This window comes from Physeter macrocephalus, chromosome 7, assembly GCF_002837175.3.
Source record: "Physeter macrocephalus isolate SW-GA chromosome 7, ASM283717v5, whole genome shotgun sequence".
Lineage (NCBI taxonomy): Eukaryota > Metazoa > Chordata > Mammalia > Artiodactyla > Physeteridae > Physeter > Physeter macrocephalus.
The window spans coordinates 1536648-1562252 of record NC_041220.1 but is presented as its reverse complement, the minus strand read 5'-3'; the positions used below and the strand labels follow the sequence as shown (position 1 = coordinate 1562252).

The window sequence follows — 25605 nt, the reverse complement described above, 5'->3', positions numbered from 1 at the left end:
TGCTTTCAGTCTCCAGGTCTCTTAACCAGGGGGAAGGGGATCGGTGGGCTGGAAACACGAGGAAGTGGGAAAAGACGGAGAGATGTAAATGGAGGGGTTGACAGTTAGAGCCAAAGAGTCAAAGAATGAACATCACCCTGGGATGTAAGGGTCTCAGGTATTTCTCCTTCCATTCCTGGCCTGGAGAAACAAGTGTATGTTTTAGAAGGAAAACCCAAGCTTCTCACAAAGAAATACCAGTTCTTTGATATGCTGGGGCTTGCCCTTGATCAGTTCTTACCTCTTCCAGGTACTGTTTGGTGGCTTTGCTGGGAACAGAGAAGAAAGTAAAATACTGGGAAAGAGGACCATGATGTCTTTGAAAGGGTGTGTTCCTGGGGCAGGAAGGCAGTAAATCTGAACTGGCCCAACAGGTAGAATGGTTGCATCATTAACAGAAGTGTTAAGAGCAGTCCACTGATACCTCTCTGCTTAATCATGACATGCAGGAGGCAGGGTGCAGGTACAAGGAGGATGCTGAGGGGCCTTGAACGAACATGGGGCCCTTCTGCTCCCAGGAGGATGAACAAGGCACACCCTGGGCATCAGGAAAATCAAGCACAAGGCTGTGCAAGACGGAGAGAAGGAAGCAGGTCAGCTGAAGACCTTCAGGGCCGGGGAAGGGCACAGTGGTAAGTTCTTGCATTTCCTTTTGGTTTCAGATGTCCCAGCTTTGGAACTGAAAATGCCAAGGGGTGCAGACAAAAATAGCCCCAGTAGAAGCCCTCTGCTTCTAGACAAACGACCAAGGAAGGGGTAACTTGGCAAGACAGAAACCTTTCAGACAGAAATCTCTCTACTGCAGCCCAGCATCACAGGAACAATTGTGGCCACACCCGGGACAAGAACTGGGCAGGGAGCTGCATCTCTGCCTTCCAGACGCTGTAACAGGTGCCCAGCCGTCCCTGAAGGTAACTGGAGGAGGCCAAGCAGGGAGCCGGCCTTCCATCCCTGGGGTCCAGTCACAAGGCCCCGCTCCCACGGGAGCTGTGGGTGTTGGTGGGGACCGTGCAGGCAGGACTGCCACCCCGTCCAGCAGCAGGCTCCGAGCTGCTCCCCATCACCAGGTGTACTGAGGCACCCCGTGTCAGGCAGGCCACACAGGGACCAAGGGTGCCTGATGCCGCGAGGCAGGAATGGGAGCTCCCACCCCACTGTGTGTGGGGCCTGGACTTCATGTCCACCTGGCAGCAAGCGGGGAGCAGCCTTCCTTCTCCTGGACAAACAGCCAGGGAAGGCAGCGAAAACAGAAAGTTTAGACACGATGCAGTATGTCATCGCATAATATGAACTGTCTAGGTGGCAACAGAAAAATCACTCATGGTACAAAGAACTGGGGAAGATCTCAGAACACAATCAATAGAGACCAACACCAAGATGAAACGTGTTAGAATTATCCAAGAAAGGCTTTAAAGCAGCACGGCAAAATAAGCAATTATGAACATGCTTGGAGCAAATGAGAAATGGAAAGCCTGAGGAAAGGAGTACAAAATCCCAGCAGAGAGACTGACAGAAGGAAGGAGGGAAGGAAGGAGAGAAAGAAGGAAGGAAGGAGGGAAGGAAGGAAGGAAGGAAGGAAGGAGGGAGGGAAGGAAGGAAGAAAGGAAGAGAGGAAGGGAGGGAGGGAGGGAAAGAAAAAATAAAGTAAAAAAAGAAAAAGAAAAACCAAATGAAAATTTTATAACTGAAAAATACATTTAATCAAAACATGAGTCTCCGTAGATAGGCTCAACAGGAAGAGGAGGGGGTGGGGAAAGAAATCCGTGAACTAAAGGTGTAACAGGAGAAGTTACCGACCTGAACAACAGAGAACTTACTAGAAAAATGAGCAGAGCCTCGGTGGTGACGTGTGGGCCTGTAACAGAGAATCTAACATCTGTGTCGTCACAGTCCTAGAAGGATGGAGGAAAGGTACTCAGAGAAATAACAGCTGAAAACTTCTCCTATTTGGCAAGAAGCATAAGCCTGCATTTTTTTTAACAAGCTGAACAAATCCCAAACTGGATGAACCCTAAAAAAACCACTCCAAAATACATAATTAAATTTCTGAACATGAAAGGCAAAAAAAATCTTGAAAGCAGCCAGAGAAAAATGGCACTTTACCTAAAGGAGAAAAACAGTGTGAATGAAGCAGAGTTCTCAGAAGCCACAGAGGCCAGAAGAATGGGCACAATACTTTTTAGGTGCCAAAAGAAAAGAACTTTCAACTGAGGATCCTATTCCCAGTGAAAACATCCTTTGGGAATGAAGGGAAACCAAGACATTCCCAGATGAAGGAAAACTAGGAGGATCTGTTACCAGCAGAGCTACCCAAAATAATGGATAACGGCAATTCTCTAAAAGGAAAGAGAACAACAAAAGATAGAACCTTGGAATATCAGAATGGAAGAAAGATCAAAGTAAACAAAAATATGCACAAATACAATAAACTTTCCTTCTCTCTCTGAGTTTTCCAAATTATGGTTGATGGTGAAGCAAAAAGTGTAACACTTTCTAATTAGGTTCTAAGAAGTATTTACAATAATTTTGTCATGTGAAGAGGAAAGCAAAAGGTGTTAAAGGGAGGTAGCATTTCTACACATCACACAAAGTGGCAACAGAGTGACATCAGGAGACTGTGATAAAGCGTGTGTATATAATGGGACACCTGGAGCAGCCTCCAAGCAAGAGAGTGACACGCTTAAAAACAATACAGGAATCTCAAAATGTCATTCTAGAAGCTGTTCAAGCAGTCCACATGGAAGAAGGAGAAAGAAGAAAGAGATTAAAAATAGAACAGGGCTTCCCTGGTGGCGCCGTGGTTGAGAGTCCGCCTGCCGATGCAGGGGATGCGGGTTCGCGCCCCGGTCCGGGAGGATCCCACGTGCCGCGGAGCGGCTGGGCCCGTGAGCCGTGGCCGCTGGGCCTGCGCGTCCGGAGCCTGTGCTCCGCAACGGGAGAGGCCGCAGCGGTGAGAGGCCCGCGTACCGCAAAAAAAAAAAAAAAAAAAAAAAAAAAAAAAAAGCAGCAAAGGAATTGAAGCATCCTTAAATTCCACGGAAAGTTCTCCAGTAATTTGCTAAAGTGTTGATTCCTTTCTCGGTTAGTAATGGACCTAAGTGTTTTCTATTCTTTTCCAGAAAGTAGGTGGTGCTTAGTCCCTTTGCATCTGTGAGAGAAAAACGAGTGAGAACCAATTCTACCAAACCTTTAAACCCGCAGAGGGCACTTTGGTGGCCGACGTCACCCTTACCTGCAAGGTGCTGATGTGAACAGGTGTGCCCGTGCCATTCACGGTGTTCTTCTTAGCTGCACTCCCCGCCTTCCCCTCTGCTGGCTCAGCCTTGGCAATTCTGGCTTTTTCTGCCTCAACTCTCCTGGGGTTATTGAGCATCACCTGGACAACCGCGTACTCCACCAGGGACGCGAAGCCGAAGAGCAGACACGTGATGAGCCACACGTCCAGAGCCTTCACGTAGGACACCTTGGGAAGCTCCGCAGCCAGGGTTGTGCACTCAGAGGCCAAGCTGAGCACTGAGAAGATTCCTGCAGGACAGAAACAGGACTTCAAGTGGCCTTTTACTCCCGTGAAATGTACTACAATCACTGCTCTTTGATGAAATCCCCCTCCAATAACTTTCAATGCCCCTCAGGCCCCCTTAAAACCCAAAGAGTAGAAGAAATACCATGTACTTGCTCCTTAAGTAAGAACTATTGAATGTGGGTGGTATGTGTGGAAACACTTAACATTTTAAAAAAATAAATATTTATTTTTTATTTTTTATTACTCTAATAATGAAAGATGTACTTGGTTCTCTTTGCTCTTGCATTGGGAATATGGTAAACACTATATTAGTATCAATAATCATTTAAAACATTGAAAAATATATATTCCGCCAGTTGCATCATTTCAGAGGCTCCTGAAAGGTGTGGAGTTTTGGGGATTTTTTTTTTTTAATATTGAAGAACTAAGAGACTCTCTCCTAGAAAGAAAGGCTTTTAGTAAAATATAACTTCTGCATATTGAAACAATATTACATATATATATATACATATATATTACTATTATATTGTAATTATCCTCTATCCTGAAGAAAACTAATTAACAGGACTATGTTTTAAAAGTTAATATAGGTTTTAACGTTTTCTAACCTGCAAGTGAAAAGTAACATAAAAATCCAAGGTCTTCTCAAACATTGCCTTAAATTCAGTTAATTATACCTATGGGCATTAATTTGGCAAATCATCTTCCCAAGTTATTTTTTTATTCTTAATCAAATGTTAGTCAACTTATCAATCAAAAACAAGCCTTGAAGTAGCATATATTGACACCGTTCTCTGTGTTTCCACAGCATTCCATGCTCATCAATAACACAGAATGTATCAAATTGTAGTAAATTTAGTAGTATACCGGAATCTTTATCTTCATATATTAGCAACTTTATGAATGAAATGGAGAATAGTGCCAGATTATAGAAGGCCTTCAAAGTCCTAGAGTGGATCTTTTATCGTATTTGGTAGGGAAATGACATTATCAAGAGACTATTTCAATAACGTCACTCTTCTAGGGATAAAAAAGTAAACTGAGAAAGAAAAATACAGGAGATGCAGAAACAAAGCATAAGAAAATGAAGGATAGGATGGATGTGAAAGGATTTTGGAGAAAACATTTTTTAAAACTTGATTACTGTTTAAAGGAAGAAGGAAAAGATCGAGACAAACTTCTAAACAGAATGAAGTTTAGAAGTTTGGGAAAATACCCATGCAATATAGGAAGAGGAGAATATAGAAAAGATGTGACTTTGGAAGGAAAACATATGTCAGATAAAGGCCGAGAAACAAAGAATTGGTGACCACGACTCAGCACAGGGCACCCAGGAACTTCTTGAAGGACAGATTGGCCAGTATCGTTCAGGGAGGTTGTGGTGGAAAGGGAGGGGACTCCAGAGAGGCTCAGGCATCAGAAAAAGGTGGTCAAAGGAGCAGAGAAAGATTCGGAATAATAGGATATTAATGGACATTTGGGAGATATTTATAATCCCAGGCGTTAAGTTAAAAACCATGGTGACCAATTCCATTAAGATCTGTATCATTTCGAAGATGTTAGATTGGAAATGGAGATCAGTTGAGAAGGAGGAGAATGTGGACATCACTGTGTGCCTTGTCTTCAGGAAATCATATTAAAATAGGAAACGTCCACTTGATTTTTTATCCTAAGATAAGAAATCTGAGCAAATATTTTCTCTGGACAAATATTTCAGCATTATCTTAACATGGCCTTCAGATGAGATTACTTCATTGTTTAAATAACCCGCAGTGAAATTCTGCCTGAATTTTACTACATTATGAACCAATAAAAAGAAATGTGAAACCCATCATTCATAAAAATGGGAATATTTATAATTTCAATATTGTGTTCTTAATATATTATCCCCATTTAATGGAGCACCTCTCTAATAAATTCCAGGACTTCTTGGTATAATCTTTCTATAACGTGTTTAAAACATATAGTCCTTATTTGTCATTTGTTATTTTCTCTCCCTGATGCAAAAACAAACCAAGTCTAGATTTCAAATCAGGGAATATGTCGTAAAATTGATATCAACTCTGATAAATAGGCGAGGGGTCTACATCTACTAAAAGTTATGGCTAACAAATAATATAAATCAAAGTATTAACAAATTAGCTACATAAAAAAGTTAACCTGAATAAAAACTTCTATAAAGAATTCAGGGTGAAGATAAAGTTGTTTAGCTCATCAATATGCAGAAAGAACTTTAGAGTGATAAAATCCTTATTTAAGAGACCACTATTGATAGTGAACTCCCATTGACTATGGGATGTCCAGAGATTCCTCATTCAGACAATCTCAGAGGAAACATCTGAAAAATAATTCTTTAATAGCATATACTCTAGCAATCTATTGCCTAAAAGAGGAATACCAAAACCTGGAAGACTGAAAAAGGAAAGCAAGAAAAAGGGTGAAAAAAGAAAAGAAAGGGGAGGTAGAGATAGTATTTTTATTTTATTTTATTTTACTTTATTTATTTATTTTATTTATTTTTCTTTTTCTTTTGGCTGTGTTGGGTCTTCGTTGCAGCGCGCAGGCTTCTCTCTAGTAGTGGTGTGTGGGTTTTCTCCTTCTAGTTGTCTCATGCAGGCTCCAGAGTGTGTGGGCTCTGTAGTTTGTGGCACGCAAGCTCAGTAGTTGTGGCACGTGGGCTTAGTTGCCCCGCCGCACGTGGGATCTCAGTTCCCCAACTAGGGATCGAACCCACGTCCCCTGCATTGCAAGGTGGATTCTTCACCCCTGGACCACCAGGGAACTCCCGGTAGTATTTTTTATTAACAACAAGTAGAACCAACAGAGCAAGTCAAGGAGAAACTGTGCACAACAGCTACTGTCTAAACCTGAAATTATCTTTATCCCATACTGAGATGAACTACACTATGCACCAAATTCTTATATGGAGTTGTGATTAATAACATGAAAATTCATTTAGAAATACTGCTAAATTATTACATCAGCATGTTATCATTGCACAGCATTCTAATCAAAGGATACTAAAAGGAAAACTACAATTACTACCATGTGGGAATCCAGAAACAATCTCTGACATTTTTGAAAGAGATCCTTATAATCAAAAAGGTCTTGAACCACTATCCCAGATGATAAGAAAAGACTATAATAAGAAAGAAAGGTACTGTGTGTGACCTGCCAGAGGTCTGAATTGTGACCTGAATTATTCATCTTTTTACATTTATAATTAAAAAGTATTAGTTTAAAAAAAATCCTTTTTAGCAGCAACTAAAGCATTTCATGTACCAGGAAAAGAAAGTGTTACAGTAAAGTTTACGTAGGGTAAAAAGTATAAGACGTTACCTCTTTTACACTTAAAGAAATAGCTGAAGACAAGTATACCTAAAATTCGCAGAGGAAGCTTTGAAACTTGTTAACAATGGAAAAAGTAAATCAAAAAGAGATAGGAAGAAAAATAAAACTAGAACACAAAACTGATTTTTTTTTTTACAAAGCAAAATGAGTCTAGGGTAAATGATATATGTTCTTCTCCTAAATTTTAGAAAATAAAAATTATGGGCCATAGAAGGAAAAGATTGGCAAATTGATTTCATAATCTTTTGGAACAATGTAGGGGAAAAGAAGTAGAAAAAGGAAAGATACACTGGGTCAAAATAGCCGTATCGACAGAATATCCTGATATGTAATCTGTCAGTAATATTATTTCTTTTCTCTTTTTAGATAATATTATATATATGTGTGGGTCTAATAACAGAGCTTCAAAATACCTGAAGCATAATTCCATAATTAGAGTTGGGGATTTTAGCAACTCTCTCATCAATAACTATAATAACTAGACAAAAGACATAAAAGATTTTAACAGTACTATCAACCAGCTTGACTCCACTCATATTTACAGAATTCTACACCCAAGAGTGACAAATATACAGCGCGAGTAACAAATATACAGCGCAAGTGACATGGGATGTTTGCCAGGAGACATATGCTGGGCTGGACCATTAACAAAGTCTCAATAAGCATAAAAGGACTGAAATCATAGAGTATGCTCCCTGACAAAATTAAAAACAAATCATATTTGAGTACTTATGAAAACCCTAAATATTTGGAATCCAAACTACACATATCTAAAGAATCCATGGGCCAAAGAAGAAATCACAAGGGAAATTAGATAATAATTTTTGAATGAAAGAAGGTGAAAATACAGTATACCAAAATTTGTGCATTGCAGCTAAAGCAGGACTTACAAGGGAAACTTGTAACTTTAAATGCTCATGTTAGAAAAGAAGAAAGGTCTAAAATCGGCTATCTGAGTTTCCACTTCAATCATCAAAAAGAGATAAAATAAAATCCAAACTGAGTAAAAAGAAATAATAAAGATAAGAGCCAAAATCAATGAAAAAGAAAAATAAACAAATAGATAGAAATGAATGAAATGAACGCTGATGTTTTGAAAATACCAAGAAAAGGGATGTCTTTATCTAGAGTGGTCAAAAAAAAAAAAAAAAAAGAATTCAGAATTTAACAACATCAGGAGTACGTAGGAATGAATACATCACTACAGCTAGACATTAAAAGGAAAAACCAGTATTATGAACATGTTTGTGCTAATAATTTTACCTACTCATCTAATAGCTAGGAATCAATTGGTAAAATTTGCCAAAATAAAGGAAAAAATATATAAACCTTTAAATATACTGAGAGAAAGCATTTAAGCATTTGGCAAAAGTCAACAGTCATGATAAAAACCCTCTGCCAACTAGGAAGAGAAGGGAACCTCTTTAACCTGATTAAGAGATCTATAATAACTAGCGCCACTATTACACTCAACAGTGAATACTTCAATTATTTCTACCCAGAATCAGGAATAAGCATCTCTCACAATTCTATTCAACATTGTACCAAGGTCCAAGGCACTACAAGAAGTAAAAAAAATTAAGTATTTGGGGAGTATATGACAGGAGTATGTGAAACAGGCAAAACGGTACCATTATTTTGATAAACACTATGCTAATATTTTAGAAAAGTTAAACATACTTTTCCCATAAAATGCAGAAATCTCATTTCTAGGTGTTTGCCCAAGAGTAATGAAAATGTATGCCCACACAGAGCCTTGTACGCAATTATTCGTCACATCATGTATAATACCCCCAAACTGGAAACAACCCAATCCCCAACAACTGGTTAATGGGGAAACACACGGTGGTATATCCATACTATGAAACGCTACTCGGTAATAAGATAGAACCAAACATTAACACACGCAACAACACACATAAGTCTCAAAAACGTAAATATGTCCCTAGTTTTCTTTTAAGGAGTCAACATGTTGACTGATCCCACTTTCAATTTACCGTCACGGACCTCCAGAGGTCCGCGATCCTACCAGGCAATCGGGGTGTACTTCCCCAGTTCCTTCGCCAGTCTCTCTCCCTTCAGAACCACAGCGCTTTTCCCCATCACCCTTGCAGCTCGTGACCTGGCTTCCCATTTCACTAAGAAAACAAAATCAGAGGCCAGCCCCCATGACCACGTCTACGCTTGCGTCTCGCTGTGTGCCCAGCAGCTCTACCTTCTCTCCTGACGCTGCAGACCAGCAGTCAGTCAACCCGATGCACCAGGCACATCTGACCCACCGCCTACTTTTATAAATCCAGTCTTACTGGGACATTTCCACACCTATTCAGCTATGTATTGTCTAAGGCTGCTTTAGTGCTATGACAGCGGATTTCGGGGTTTCAACAGGAACCTCAAATGTTTGCTATTCAGTCTGTCGCCGAAGGAGTTTGCTGGCCCCGCGCACAAATCCACTGTGTTCTAGCGAAGGCCTGTCCCTCTGCTTCCTGCCTCCCATCCCCTCACTGCTGCTGCACTTCTACCATCTCTCATTTTTTCCTTCACTACTGGTTGTTTTCCACCAAAAATAAACGTGTGTGGGTTGTACCCCTTAGAAAAACAAGACCAGGAAACCTCTCAGCTCCCATCCCCCCTGGCTATTTCCCCACCCTCCCCTCCTGTGGGCAGCTAACGACCTCCATCAGGCCGTTTGCACCAACGGCTCTGGGTCCCCCTCCTGTGTTCTCCTGAGCCACTCCGACCAGGCTTCCCTCCTTCTCCTCGCTCCATGGAGACTGTCTCTGTCCTGGATCCCAGGGACCCCTAGGCTGCTAAAGCCAAGGGCAACCTTTAGCCCTAACCTTGACCTACAAGCAGCTGGCGGGTCACTCTCCTCGCCTGGACACACCTTCTCCACTCAGCAGGATTCTAGGAAACCACATCACGTGGAGTGTTCCTCACCTTCTCAATCCCAAGGATTTAGCCCTGCACTCCACTCACCGCCTTAAATACCATCTACATCCTCACAAACCTTAAATTCTGACCTCCCGTCTTGATTTCTCCAAGACACCCCAGACTTGTACATCCACCTGTCTACCTGCTGTCTCCACCTAACACACATCTCAAACTCAGTGCATCCGGAACCAAGCTCCTGGTCCTCCCACCTTTTCAAACCTACTTGACCTGCAGCTCTGCTCACCTCCATTCATGGCAATTTCATCTCTTCAGCTTCTAAGCCAAAAACACCTTGAGGTCAGCCCTGATTCTGCTTTCTTAAATCCCACATGCAAGACATCTGCAAATCTTTCTCTACCACATCCTTCATCTAATACGTACAAGCACCTGCACTACCGCCCCTGGCTCACACCATGCTTATTGCAGGCCTCCTACCTGCTCTGCTTGCTTCTACCTTTGCCCCCTGCCAGTCTATTCTAAACAAAGCAGTAAAGATAAGCACTTACAATTTAAATCAGATCATGCTCAAAAGCCCCCAGGGGCTTCACCTTTTCACTCTGAATAAAAGCCCAAATCACCAGAATTCCTTCAGAAATATTCCACAGCCCACCCCTCGCCCTTGTTATTTTTCTGATCTCATCTACTCATCTCCCTTTCTCTCGCTGGACTCCTTAGCGCTCCCCGAATACCCCAGGCGCGCTCCTGTCTCAGGGATGCTGCCCTGACCGCTCTCCAGGTACCCTTTCCTAGCCTATCCTACCCACAGTGGTCCACTCCCTCCCCTCCTTCTTGCCTCTGTCGACCTCACTTGCTCGTCAAGGCAATTCCTGACAAGCAGGCTGCCGCCCTCAACTTCCCACCTCTGTATCACCATCTTATATATCATAGGTTGTACTTATTTGGTGTCTGTCTCTTCCCAAGAGAGTATAAACTCACTGAGGCCGAGTTTTGTTTGTTTTTTCATCTAGTTTTTTAACTATTTATTCGCTATTTACTTTTTAACCATATCCCCATCTTTTTGCATAGCACCTAGCCCGTAGTCAGCCCACAACAGATATTTGTTGAATGAATCCGAATGTGTCAAACTGCTTTGAAAAGTGTAAAGCAATCTGTAAAGGAGGCATATGATGAACTCCTGAATGGGTGTTACGTTCATTTTTTTTTTCAAGCCTCCAAAAACCCCTGGAGTACTTGTCCATCCATACTCTGACATGTCCACAGAGTATGTTCACAGAGGCTGGATGTGATGGGAAGTTGTCACAGCTGGTAGGCACAGAGCTGGAATTCAAACATGGTTTGACTTTTACCATTAACTGGTTTCCAAACAACAGGTCTGCTGGACGCTAAGTGACAGCTCACGGATTTTAATCCCCGTCCTGCAAGAGACGGGGATTTACAGAGAATGTCCTTCGAGAATATGTCAAGGATGGGGATGTCTCCAGAGCATCCTTGGAAGGCTGAAATGTCAATTTATATCACTGCATGAGATAAGATACCTGTAATAAACCAAAAAAAAAAAAATAGCAATTTGAGGGAAATGCGTGATATTTTTGACAAGTGTAGGAATTTAAATCTAGATTTGGGGGTGCTTTATTCCCAGTGCAATACACTACATAGTTAATTCTTCCCTAAAGGATTACTCTATCAATTGTCATTGCTTCATTACAGATACACAACCTTTAGGATGAAATTTCTCACATTTTTTGCTTATTAAGATATAGATTTGGTCTTTGCGGTTTTAGTTTGATGTAAATCACCAAATTTCTTATTTGGATAAAACTGTCATTTTCATTGGCACTTTCCTGGTTTCCTACTCTTTAAGATCTGTATTTTGTTTAATTCCCCCAGTAAGTCAGGAGGGAGATTTACACAAGGCCTTTTTGACAATAGAAAAAATTAAATGCTGCAACTAATCAGTCACCAAGAGGTCGGGTATTTCAGACTTACTGATACAATTTCCAGGTGATATTAAGAAAACACACACACACACACACACACACACACACACATTAATGATAAGTTTTAAAACACTTCAAGCAATCAAAATTTGTTGTTACAATGTCATTATTTTGAAGTTTATTCACTTTACCCATAAGAAAGGCTCTCAAACTTGCCTGGTGGCACAGTGGTTAAGAATCCGCCTGCCAATGCAGGGGACACGGGTTCGAGCCCTGGTCTGGGAAGATCCCACGTGCCGCGGAGCAACTAAGCCCGTGCGCCACAACTACTGAGCCTGCGCTCTAGAGCCTGCGAGCCACAACTACTGAGCCCGCGCGCCACAACTACTGAAGCGTGCGTGCCTAGAGCCCGTGCTCCACAACAAGAGAAGCCACCGCAATGAGAAACCCATGCACCGCAACAAAGAGTAGCCCCTGCTCGCTGCAACCAGAGAAAGCCCGTGTGAGGCAATGAAGACACAACGCAGCCATAAATAAATGAATTAATTAAAATTTTTTTTAAAAAAAGAAAGGCTCTGGATTATTTCCCCAACCCAAGACTATTTAAGCCCTATAGAGACATAATTTTCAAGTCTGGCTATTGGTGTTTCTATGTCACAGAGCATTAAACATCACAAACTGGAGAGCATGGCCTAACCAGCCCTTCCTCTCTCTAGCCTCTCTTGGTGGTACAGCACACAATAACTAGTGTTTAGGAAAATGATGCAAAGTCATGTTTAAAAAGATAAATTCTATTACATATTCCCTGATGAACAGTATGAGACAGTAGATGATTTAGAAAGATTTCTACCCAAATAGTCATTTGTTTTTAAGCTTGGCGCCACTGCGGATTTTAGCCTTCCGTTATCCGTGAAAATCGCTTATTAATAATTATTTCACGAGAGTCAAAGTAGGATGGATTAACTGCTTAAAATACCCCAAGGACACAAAAAGGGAAAACTTAATTATAGAATGTATAAACACGGAGAAAATCTAGTTCAATGTCAAGGACTGAAGGAAGTCTGAAAAAAAAAAAAAAGGTTGCCATCCATTCCAAAACTCACTGTCTCAAAATCATTTGGTATAATTTCAAAATTATACAGTCATTTCTATAAAGATGCAGCGCACTCGCGACCCCCCGAGGAGAGGCTAGAACGCGTTACCCAGGGGCACTCTGGCAGCACTGGCATCGGGGTTGATCCAGAAGGAGAGCCAGGACAGGACCACGATGAGCAGGGTTGGGGCGTAGACGCCCATCATGTAGAAGCCCACCTGCCTCCTCAGGGTGAAGATGACCTCCACGCACGTGTAGTACCCTGCCGGCGACAGACACAGGCAAGAGTGACACTCCTGCCACACTCAACCGCAAAGTCTCATCGTGCCCAGACATCACAGGTCGCTTCTGCTAGAGGCAACTTCACAACGTGAACTCCACGTAAAAAGGACGGGGGCTGGTTCTGTAAGTATATATCATTTACGTGATCTAAGAGGACGGCATGATGAGACCCTGTCTCACCTGACCTCTCTTGCAACGTCGTTATGAGATGGGCAAACAGACACCATATGCTGCTCTGGGATGGCCAGTCTCGGCTTTTAAGTCTTGTTCCGAGATTTTGCAGTGACTTAAACTTCCCATTATCCTTGGGTACTCTCTGGGAGCAAAAGATCTAAAGAAGCCACTGGGAGCAGCAAATCAAAGCCGAGCAAGTCTAAAAAGAAACGTTCCTGGGTTACACGTTGTCAGTGTAAGTTTCAGCCACGTGGACCACTTCTTATCTGGAAGGGATGACCATCTAGAGGAGCTCATACGCATATTTACGCGTGAAATGTGAAGACAGTCTTGGAGGTGAACGCTAGCAAGGGTAAGGAGTGAGTGTTCCCAGTCTATGCAGGTAAAAGTGTGTAAAGGGCAAACATCTGACATCCCTCCAAGTCTCCCCTGGTTCCACTCCAGGACCTCAAATGTTCTGGAATCGAGGGAAAGGGCTTCACTTTCACAGGCTGAGACTAAAGCAGACATTGCCCTTACACGTCATTCTAGGGCTGCCATGATATCAACTAGTCTCTCAAATTAATCACAAATTATGGGCAGCCTCCTAATAGCCTTTGCTGACTTGAGAAAGACAATAAGTGACACAAATATCCTCCCAGCACTGGCATACGAGAGACGTTTCCAGTTGTTTGAGATGATTTTTTTAAATGTTCAATTTAGATAAAAATGTCATTTCCCATTCAACAAAAGGGAGGTTATGCATGAATTCCAAAAAGTTAAAATATCTTCAGCTGTGTTCAGCTTAAACTGTACATAATTGTTTTAAAATGTTGAGACAAACGAATGGACAGTGCATAAATAAAATAATTATGGGGAAAAAGACAATATTACTTTTTTACTGTGTTTTAGTTTAAAAAGTTGTATTTATCTAGTTTTCCTATTTGGGAAGAAGGTATATATTTCTGATGCTAGAATAATAATCTTCATATTTATTCATTAATAGCATCTAGAACAGTAATTGCACACAAATAGGGTTTTAAAAGAATGGCTATTCTCATCCCTTTATCAAATAGCTGAGATTAGAAATCCATCCTTTTCCCAATAATCATCGATACCTCGGAGGGATCAGAAAGATGTTAGGGCTAATCTGTAACAAAAATAAATAGTTGATTTGAACTGAAGTAAATTCTAATTATGCCAAATGTTTCCATATTATATCAAAAAAAAAAAGACAAGCAATGCAGAGTGTTTGTCTTTTTTAAATTTTAAGTTCATTAAAACTAGGCAATTCATTTAAATGGCGCACAGGTTCTACAAAGATATGAAAGGCAAAACGATGGAAAATCCCCCTCCCTTTTCAGTGCCCACCTCTTATCTCAACTTCCTGCCTGGACAAGTGAGAACATATGCTTCCAACTGACAACCATGTGCAAAACTTCTAAACTATAATCGTTCATAAGCCCATTCGCTGCAATTAAGGAGGCCCAGAGCGTTTCCTACACGTGGTTGTGCAGTGCCTTGCTTTCTAAGAGTTTCACTCCCTCAAGGTAACTTTACATTCACCTAGTGCCTATGAAATGGGGAAGAACACATATGTGCTTATTATGTATCTTTAGGAGCCTGGGTTGTCACAAGAATTGTAACAATTTTCTATAAAGCTGCTCACTTTCCAATGCATCTGCACATGCCATGCACCACATGTAGATGACAGCCTAGTAACCGAGGGCTTCATCTGAAGCGCCCCCCCCCGGGAGCTTCCCAAGACGTGATGTATTTAGCAGTAAAACATACGCTTGGATATCATAGCTATTTGCTCCATAAACTTTTACGAGAAACATTTCTTGATCTTTTTTGATTTCCTGGTACTGTTACATTTATGAGGGGCAGGTGGGCAGCTAATGGATATAAATGCTCATTGGCAAATTCAATTTACTTTCTATTTCCTGTGAGCTTTTATTTGATTATTATTCACTCAGGCTTCCAATTTAAAGATTTTTCTATACTTGTGTACCCATACATTTCTCCACCTGTGTAATTTCTACTATTATAAATAAAACCCTAATTTTTAATAAAGTTAAAGCCAAATCACCATTTCAGATAATTTTGTACAAATTAAAGAAAATATTGGCCATCATTTTATATGTTGCTTTCTGTATCTTTTCCAGTATTCTACACTGTTAAGAATTCCATATATTTTGGATGTTCTATTTTCCTACATACATTTCTAAGTATTATCCAAACATTAAAATGTTTCTCTTATATCCATATACTGATTCATATAAATACTGACAAAGCATGTTTACTGAAATATAGTGCCAATTATTATTATGTTAGCCATGAGTTTTTTGTTATTTTCTGTATCTAATGAGATATAAGCGACTTATTTATGATAAGTCAAAAAATACCACACACACAAAAAAATCTATGAAAGATTTACTTATCGTAAATCTTGAGTATATCCCCAAACTCTCTCTACCACAGCACACCCTCTTATTTCCTTCTTAGGACTAAAAGAATTATATTTACTTTATTTGCTTGCCATGTAAGAATATGGATCTGTAAAACAGCAGGGATCTGTCCTTTATCCACTGCTGAGTCCCCAAGTAGAGGCTTCTTTTTTGTTAAGATTGTTTTGATGTGGACCATTTTTAAAGTCTTTATTGAATTTGTTACAATATTGCTTCTGTTTTATGTTTTGTCCTTTTGGCCACGAGGCACGTGGGACCTCAGCTCCACGACCAGGGATCGAACCTGCACCCCCTGCACTGGAAGGCGAAATCTTAACCACTGGACCGCCAGGGAAGTCCCGAGACATTTTAAGTTCAGGGCTTAAAGGTGAAAAAATAAATAACCCCATGATTTTCAATACTATTACATGATTTTATACTACATAAAATTAGAAATAAAATTACTGGTTTTATTTTTCATCTCTAGATGAAGTTTAAAACTTCAGTAAACTCTATTTCAAGTTTCTCAAACAATTTAGAGACTATTCATTTTGAAATGTTAATCATATAATCTGGATGTGGGTAACTATTTTCCAAATATAATAGCACTCACTGAACTCATAGGATTGTTGTGAGGATTAAATGATAGAATTCCTGCAAAGTGCTTAAAGCAATGCCTGACAGATAGCAAGAAGTCAAAAAGCCATCTATTAAATGTTTCTATACATCAATCCTCCAAAAAACTTCTCTTGGCTTTCAAGTTTATTTTTTCCATTACTAGGTGAGAAATCCCTGAAAACGGTAGTCAGTCTCAATTTGCATGAGTCGTAGAGAGGAGAATGACTGTGCCCAGGTTACAGCTGACACTGCTTTGCCCTTGACATTCAGGAAGTCGTTGACCCTGCATCTCAGTTATTTTCTGTGTTCAACAAAAGAGCTGGCTCAGCATTAGCCGAAAGATCACTTCCACATCTGACAATCAAGTTATCTACGATTTCTTCACTGAGTACTTTGATGGTCAAATTTTTAAGAGCTCTGTTTTTCCATTAAAAATTTTGATAATTCTTTCAGCAGTGTATTTGCTTATTTTGTCTCTTGCCCTAAAATACTATAAGCTCTACAAGAGAAGGGACTATTTATATATAAATGTTACATAATCTGTTAATTTATTTGAAGGTCAATGACAACAGATGCTTAAACTAACGTTATCTCTAAGTTGGCCCCTGTTGTATTTGTTATTTCAACAACGTAAATATGCAACTATTCACTCTATCTTTTATTCTAATCAACAGGTATGTTTTAAATCATATTTTGTCCTTGATGATGTCACTATGCAGCATTTTAGCTCAAACATCTCATCTCTGTAAATTTTCCACAATTACACTACACATTTTTATTTTTGCAAAGTCAACATAAATGTTGCAAGAAACTTAAACTTTAATTACATCTATTCTTGAATATCGTTGTCATGATTTACTTCCTGATACAGAATTAGAATTTTGTGGTAATTTACAAGTTAGACTCATTATTAGTGTGAATGTATGGATCAAAAGTCAATCACCTTTTTATATATTGCTGAGGAAAATAGCACTATATTTAATATCTAGAGCCGTCAATAACCTAAAACCTCCAGAGGAGACTCAAAGGTTGAACACTAAACATATTATGAAAGTATTGATCAGTGAGTACTGTATTTTCATTTCTGTAAAGCTTGATGTGATTTAATGAATGAGGTTAATTTGTTGAGCTTTCATAATTGGCTGTTCCATAACCTAGATCAAGAATATTGTATGGCAAATTTTTACTCATGTCCAATTCTTTCATGTGTTTACTGTTTCCTGCACAGCATAAAGATTAAATTTTTTGAAAATTAAGAAAAGGGGTCAACCAACATTGAAAAACTGCCCCAAAGACAGCAGACGAATATATACGGGTTACATTGTTTATATCCATAATGTTTGGCCCGAATACGAATCTTGTCAGAGCAGAATTTCTAGGCAACATCTAAGAAAACCACTGCCTGGAGAGTTCATATAAAATAAAACGTTGAAAACCTCCTGTTATCCAGAATTACATAAAGAAAGGTAAAACTATCTAGCGATAAAATAAATTTTAACTTTAGTGGATGTAATTTCATGAAAGATTTAAATATATCAACATACAGATATAATGTTTATAAATACTGAATTTATTTTTTAACTAGTTTTCTCTGTTCTGTCCCTAGCATATTTTAATATTGAAACAAATCTTTGAAATAAGACTTAGTTTTGTTTAATTTAAAGAATATTACTTACCAGTGCCTTTATAGTATTTTGTACAGTTACCATATTCAATATCTTCCTTTTTAATATCAAATTGAGGCAAGGCAATTTTTTCTAATTGAACAGGATCCCCTGACTGCCAGATAAATCGTAAATCATCAGTTGTGTAACCAACTATAAACAAAAATAAAAATATTAGTTTGAAATATAATTATTAACACTTCTTTAACATTTTAACATCCAGATATTAAACACAGAAATGGTAAAACAATAGGCCCTTTCATGAAACTTTTGTTAGAAATGTAAAGAGGTAAAATCTATGGCCACTAATAAAAATATTAGCACAAAAGTTACAGATAATTGGCTTAAAGAAACAACAAGCTGAAATAATCAGCATATGGCAGATGGTAAAAATCCTCGGGTGTCATGAACAGTAGTACATCTGTCTACGTCAGAATTCTGAACTGTCATCAATGAAAAAGTAGCAAATAAGTGATACTAGCTTTCTGAATGTATACATTTACAATCATGCAATATGCTACCTGGAGATTTTTAAAGAAACTTAAGCACCAAAATGGGTTTTTTTGAAGAATTCACTACCAACTTCCCTAGAGGAGTTGCATGGCCAGAGGAGAGCAATAAAACAGCCCCTCAAATGGACATCACTCCATCACTAGAGCCTCCTGGAACCCACACTGTGGGCTTAGGCAACCTGTCTACAATTCAAGGGCCCCATGGGTTTACAGCATGTTATAGCCTACCGTTCAATTCTTACATGCCTATATTTTTTAAAGCCATACTTAGTGTATCTAGAAACAGAACTGAATGTATATACACATTTGGAATTACTTATAAAAATGCATATTGACACACAGGCACACGTATATACAATACACACACAGATGTGTACATACATACACTTACATCTGCAAAATCTCACGTTATAGTTAGAAAACAAAAAATATTGTTCAAATTTAGGATCCAGCTTCAGTAAATTAAACAACAACAAGTAACCACTAAGTAACTTTAAAGCATGTCATCAAGCAAGCACATACATTTTACAAGGTGATTCTTTGCAGGAATAGGTCACAGTATATGGGTATTCAGGCTGAAGATGCCTTCCATTAGCGTTAATTTTTCAAGTTTTATTTCCTACTTTGATTTTCACATGACAAGCTTCACAGCAAATTAATTAATAAATATATTTTAGAGATAATCATTTCAATGACTACACCTGGTACCTCTTTTAGAAACTGAAAAATATATGATTCTAGAAACATAGAAAATCTAAAATCCAATTTTGTAAAAAAATAAATTTTTTATAGATCCATAGAAAATGAATGCTTGGTAGGATTTAGATCATATTTTTCAATGTCTTCCAAATTTTCTGCTCTGAAAAGTGTGGTTTTAACATTAGAAAAGTTATTAGGACACCATTTTCTCCTTTACCTTGCCTATATTACTAACTCAAATGAAGGTGGCGAGTGGAATAAGTTAGAAGGGTACACACCTACACCTACGACAACTCAACTGAAATCAACTGGTAACAAAAGAACTCATCTATCTTAGTATACAAATTAATATAGTAAAAGGAAAACTATAATTTCCCTAAATAACTTATTCTAACGTCTATTTGTAATCAAAAGCATTAGTTTCACCGTTATTATCTAAGATATTAGCAGCATGTATTGCCTAGAAATTTTAAGCATTTTTATCCCTATGGTGACTTAGGGTCTCATTTACATACAGCTCTCAAGTTGCATCTTGCAACGTTGTGTATCCATGGGAAACAAGGTCAAGTCCAAAGGGCACGAAAGAGTAATGGATAGCCTGAAAGCAGAAACAGATGTCTTAGAAGTTGTTTAACACATGTCTCTGTGATATACTGATTTTTAAAGGAAAATATGAATCTACAAATATTAGAGAGAAAAGAGTACCTCATGCTGACGAGGACATCTCCATCCCGAAAAATAAAGAGGAGGATATTTTCCTGGGTTACATCATGAAAATTGGCACTTTTTTCATTTGCAAAAAATAAATCAGGTTTCCACAGACACTTGTACATCGTAGGGTCCACGGTCAGGGCATCCGAGCCCCGGAAATCACTAGGCAGCTTCAGTCTGGGATCGTTCCACTTCTGTCTCAGGAAGATGTTGACTCTATAATCCTGGGAAAATTACGTGTGCGTGTGTGTTTACTGCCATTTTTAAGAATGCATTCAGCACCAGAATAAAAAGGGTTCAATCATTAGCAGCACAAATACGTTTGCTCTTCCAACATCAACAAGGATCACAACAGCTTGGTATAAAAAGCCCCTCGTGTCTTTCTAAGACTCTCTACAGACATCCTCTTAGCGCTTGTGAGTTCAAACGTCGTCATAGAACTTTACCAATAATTGTTTTACTGTAATACAAACACCAGTTATACCAGGGGGTTAGTTGGTATTGTCAAAAAAGCACAGGAACTGCTAAATACTGCCATTATTCTTCCCCCAAAAGTAGGATACATTTTGATTAAAAATAGGTAGAGAAGCCAAGAGAAAATATTTCACTTGTATTTTACTAAGTAGCAAACTACAAAAATAATTTATATGTATATAAAGCTACAAGGGGGTGCGGGAGGGAAGGATTGGGAGTTTGGGGTTAGCAGAGGCGAACCATTATACATAGAGGGTGGATAAACACCAAGTCCTACTGTAGAGCACACAGAACTACATTCAGTACCCTGTGATAAACCATCATGGAAAAGAATTTTAAAAAGAGGGTGTATATAAGTATAACTAGATCACTTTGCTGTACAGCAGAAGCTAACACAAATTGTGAATCAACTGTACATCAATAAAAATAAAATAAAAATAGAACTACATACATGTGTAAAACACATACTCTCTATATATACTTGAGGAAGAGAAGGAAAAATTATCCTTGCCTCCTCATACATGTAAATGATTATACAGAGGTAGTCAAATCACATTGGATACTGCCAAACAGATGCGAGTACATGAAACATTTGTAAATGTTATATTCAGCTACAGTAGGAAAAGGTTTTGAAATCCACTAAACAGCTGATTATTTTACTTCAGTTTTTTGCCTATCTCCAAAGTTTTAATTGTAAAACTTTATAAAAGTTGGATTATATCAAGACATGTATATTCTAAGAATACATGAACCTAGAAACATGTTTAATACCTTAATACATTTTATATTTGCCAGTGAAATGAGATTCTGGTACACATTGGGTTATTGGGGTACATACAGTCAAAAGTAGCATTGTGGCATTATGCTCAGGTTTTTTAATTTTAATTTTATATACTGAACTCCGAACATGCACCAACGTGCTCAAGGCATAAATGACATGGGGCTTCAGCATGCTTATTTTCAACCATTCAAAATTCACAAAATACTATCTTTCCATGGCCTTTTGACATGATCAAAACGAATCAGATCATAAACTTCAAATCAAAATCCAAATATTTAAATAGGAGAGATGATAGATTATCTTTCTTTAAATAAGACCTAACATATTTATATGAAACATAAATGTGCACATTTTATTTACGTATAAAATATAAAATAAAGCATAAGCAATGCACAGTGACTCTAGGAAAATTTGAGGAATTCACTTTCTCTCTCCTATGATGTTCAGATTCTATAATAGTAATCAGAGGAGGGTAAGGCACATATTGATAATAAATATTTACTGAACTACAGACAGTGAAGTAAGATTTAACCTACCTACATCTAACAGCTAAACCTGATGTTTATAAAAACTGCAACACATATAACACAACATCGTAAATCAACTATACTTCAATTAAATACATGTTTAATAAATAAATAAACTTCAACACATAATATAAATTGATCGTTAAAAATCATACGCAGACAGTCTTGAAGTGCGAAAGTCAAATAAATTAAGAATTATGTAAGCTGACGCTGAACATATCTGTACCACTGGCAGGGAAAACGAAAATAACATTTTCCTAATCAAACGACCATGGAATCAAGGAGGACGTGAAGGAGGCCTAGGACCCTGGAAGTCGAAGACCCGCACTACACAGCTCCATTAACTTTCTGTCGAATAGACACATATCTTACAAGTCATAATGGGACTTAAGTGGTTACCTCATATCTGACTGTGACAGCTCAACAAATTAGCTCAACACGAGTCCAGGACATAGGCCCATCAACTGGTAAGCCTTCCAGTGGCCACAATGCTGCTTCCTGACCAAAGTTTTTCTCTTCCCAGAAAAACATGCATGGCCCCCAACTTAAGAAGACATACACCATAGATGTGATCATCTTCAAATAGAATTCCTATTATGCTAGCTTCGCTAAAGCACATGGTTGATATCCTCTTGCCATTACTTTGAGCATTTAACAGTATCCAATTCCAAATTATTTGCTAAAAAGCTTTCCTGTAATGATCAGCCAAATGACTGGTATTCTAAAATTATATACAGTAAAAGCTATTCTATTACCCTCTTATAACTACTGTTTCTTATCCAGGTAAATCATCAAATACTACATCTTTAAGCTGTGGTATTTGAAATATGCATTCACAGTATTATGATAAAATACTGTGTCCTAAGGGTCAGAGGGGTTGCCGATGTATCTTTTATAAGCTTATTATTAAAGCTGTGGTCCCTTATTTTGGTCAATAACCATGACATGAAAATACTGAAGATGAATTTTTCTTTAATTTTTCATTTGTTTATCCAAATATAACTATAATATCTTTGTATAAGTATTTACTACGTGCTAGGCACGTATTTGGCCTAAGCGCCTTACAAAAATATGTCTATTTTTGAAAGTTTATACTATGAAAATGGTCTCTTGATGCTCATAAATGCTTCCTATTACTGGAAAGTACAAGGTAAGCCTATTGTCGTGTTTCCTTTTTGTCTGGCAGCTAGGGAACTGAAAGGTAAACCCTATAGCTAATTGAATTAATGTACAGCTCACATCCTGGTATGACTATCATTGTACGGGTCCTGCACATTTAGTACTATTTCAATTACTTCATTGTATTTTTGTTATTAAATACTGTAAATCCTCTCCAGAAATAAGGGGGGCTGGATAAAAAAATAAATAACAGTTGAGACACTGCCATATACTGACAAGACTCTTTCAGTATTATTTGGGCACAACTCCCAAGCAACTTTACCAGTGTGGCTTCTAAAATCTGGATGCTTTGTTTTAGCCTAATATTAGGCTTTATTCCTTTAAAGAGGGTGAGAAATATGTACAGAGATAGAAATGTTAAGATCTCATTGGTATTCTTTATCTAGACCCAAGCAACTACATTTTGTTTCTTAGTAATTAATTTCTAAAGACATTATATCAGTATTTTTTTAATATCAGCAAGATATCTGACAGGAACTAAAGCAACGCTAACCTTTAACTTCAGCATATTTTGCAGAATTAATAAAGAAGCCATCTTACAATGTTTGGGGTGGAACTTCAGAAATTCAGCCCGCATTATGTCGAGCTCCCCTCAAAATCTCCACACGTGCACACGTTCTTTTGGGAGCACTGTTCTACTTCCCACCTATTTCCAAAATGGAATGGTTAACTCATAACTAAAACTGTATCGCAAAATTATTTTTCTTTTAAAATTTTTATAGCAATTGTAATGGTGTTTTTCCATGTGAAGTCCATTTTTCTAAATTCTTCTTGAAGTCTAATCAATGTTTCCACACCATCCCAGAATATATTCATGTCATTTATCATTTATTAAGTTCAAAGCATTTTAATCAGCTGAAAGCTGATGAAAGACCTAGATAGTATCAGAGACCTTGACAAAATAAACTGTCTGTGGGAAAAATTACAAAATTACAAATGATACAAGAATGTTTTAATCTACAGTCCACCCTCTTTTTATTCTATATGTCTGAGACAGGCTGGGACCTGGGACCTGGGACCCTTTGCTGCAGGGCTTGCACCTGGACACACGTTTCCTGCAGCCATAAAGAAACTATAAGGGGCTAAAAATAACTGACAACAGCAAATGGAAATGAGGGTGTGGAGCGCTAGGAACTCTCAGTGCTGCTGGGAATCAACATATTACAGCTACTTTGGGAGACAGTTTGTCAGTTTCTTACAAAACTAAACATACTCTTATCATATTGCACTCCTTGGTATGTACTCAAAAAAGTTGAAAACTATGTCTACACCAAAACCTGCAAATGGGTATTTATTGTAGCTTTAGTTATAACTGCCAGAACTTGGAAGCAACCAAGATGTCCTCCACTGGGTGATGGATTAATAAACTGTGCTCCATCAGACAGTGGAATATTATTCGACACTTAAAAGAAATGAGCCACCAAGCCATGAAAAGACATAAAGAAACCTTAAATGCATATGACTAAGTGAAAGAAGCCAGTCTGAAAGGGCTGCATACTGTATGATTCCAACGATAATGGCATTCTGGAAAAGGCAAAACTAAGGAGACAGTAAAAAGATCAGCGGTTGCCAGGGATTAGGGGGAGAGAAGAATGAACAGACAGAAGACAGTGGTTTTCCAGGGCAGTGAAATTCTTCTGTTTGATACCATAATGGTGGATACACGTCACCATATGTTTGTCAAAGCCCATCAAATGGACAATGCCAAGAGCAAGCCCTAATCTAAACTCTGGATTTTAGGTGATGATGTGTCCATGTAGAGTCATCGACTGCAACCAAAGGACCATTTTGGTGGAGTAAATCCATAGTGGAGGAGACTCTACACGTCCAGGGGTAAGGGGCTTACAGGAACTCTCTACGCTTTCTACTCGTTTTTGCTGTGAACCTAAAACTATTCTAAAAAATAGTCTACTTAAAAAAAGGAAATGCAAAAAATTCTGTAAACAAAAGGAAAGGGAATAAATAAAAAGTTAAAAAATTAGCCAAAATTTGGAGACAGGCAAAAAGATGGCCCTTTCAATATCACACTAAATGCTATCTAACAAGCCCACCTAAGGGTTGTATGAGTCTCTAGGAAAATGTAACTTTGTTTGACTTGCCATTTTCTATGAATTAGGGCCCAGACTCTGTACAATTATGTCATTTCAAGAAGATTGCTAAATTACAAATGATTTCTCTCAGGTAGGAAAGACATTCCCAAAGGTATGCCTTTATTGCCCTGTGGAACATTAACAAGTATATCTAATTTAGCAACCTAATTGCAGCATTCTTTCTCTGCAGTCTCCTGAATTCTCCACTGAATCAGCTTTCCTATCTGGCTGGTTCCCTCATTAATGAGTTAAATAAATCACTGACATGTCCTTACAATATTCATGTTTTTAACTTTTTAAAAATTGTGCTTTGTTCTCAAAACGTTAAATATAGAATTACCATATGATCCAGCAATTCCACTCCTAGGTACATGCCCCAAAGAATTAAAAGCAAGAGACTACGACTGATATTTGTACACCCTTTGTCATAGCAGCATTACTCACAATAATCAAAAGGTGGAAACGATCCAAGTGTCCATCAACTGATGAACGGATAGACAAGTGTGGTATATACATATACACCATGGAATATTATTCATATTATTCAGCCATAAAAAGGAATGACATTCTGATACATATTACAACATGAATGAACCTTGAAAACACTACCCGAAAAAATCAAGACTA

General features: G+C 38.5%; 1 protein-coding gene across 3 annotated transcripts in view; it reads right to left on the bottom strand.

Moving 5' to 3' along the window:
• The window catches only part of GLRB (glycine receptor beta), an 85774-nt gene that overhangs the window by 7853 nt on the left and 52316 nt on the right, over positions 1-25605 (bottom strand). For 2 of the 3 annotated variants that reach the window (XM_024126672.2, XM_024126673.3), the window contains exons 5-9: positions 19922-20151; positions 19732-19814; positions 18018-18158; positions 12948-13100; positions 3272-3564 (exon numbers count right to left, since the gene is read on the bottom strand). In XM_024126672.2, coding sequence (XP_023982440.1) covers positions 3272-3564; positions 12948-13100; positions 18018-18158; positions 19732-19814; positions 19922-20151 — 900 coding nt within the window. The remainder of the gene's footprint in view (positions 1-3271; positions 3565-12947; positions 13101-18017; positions 18159-19731; positions 19815-19921; positions 20152-25605) is intronic. The other variant, XM_028491556.2, reaches the window with a different exon arrangement.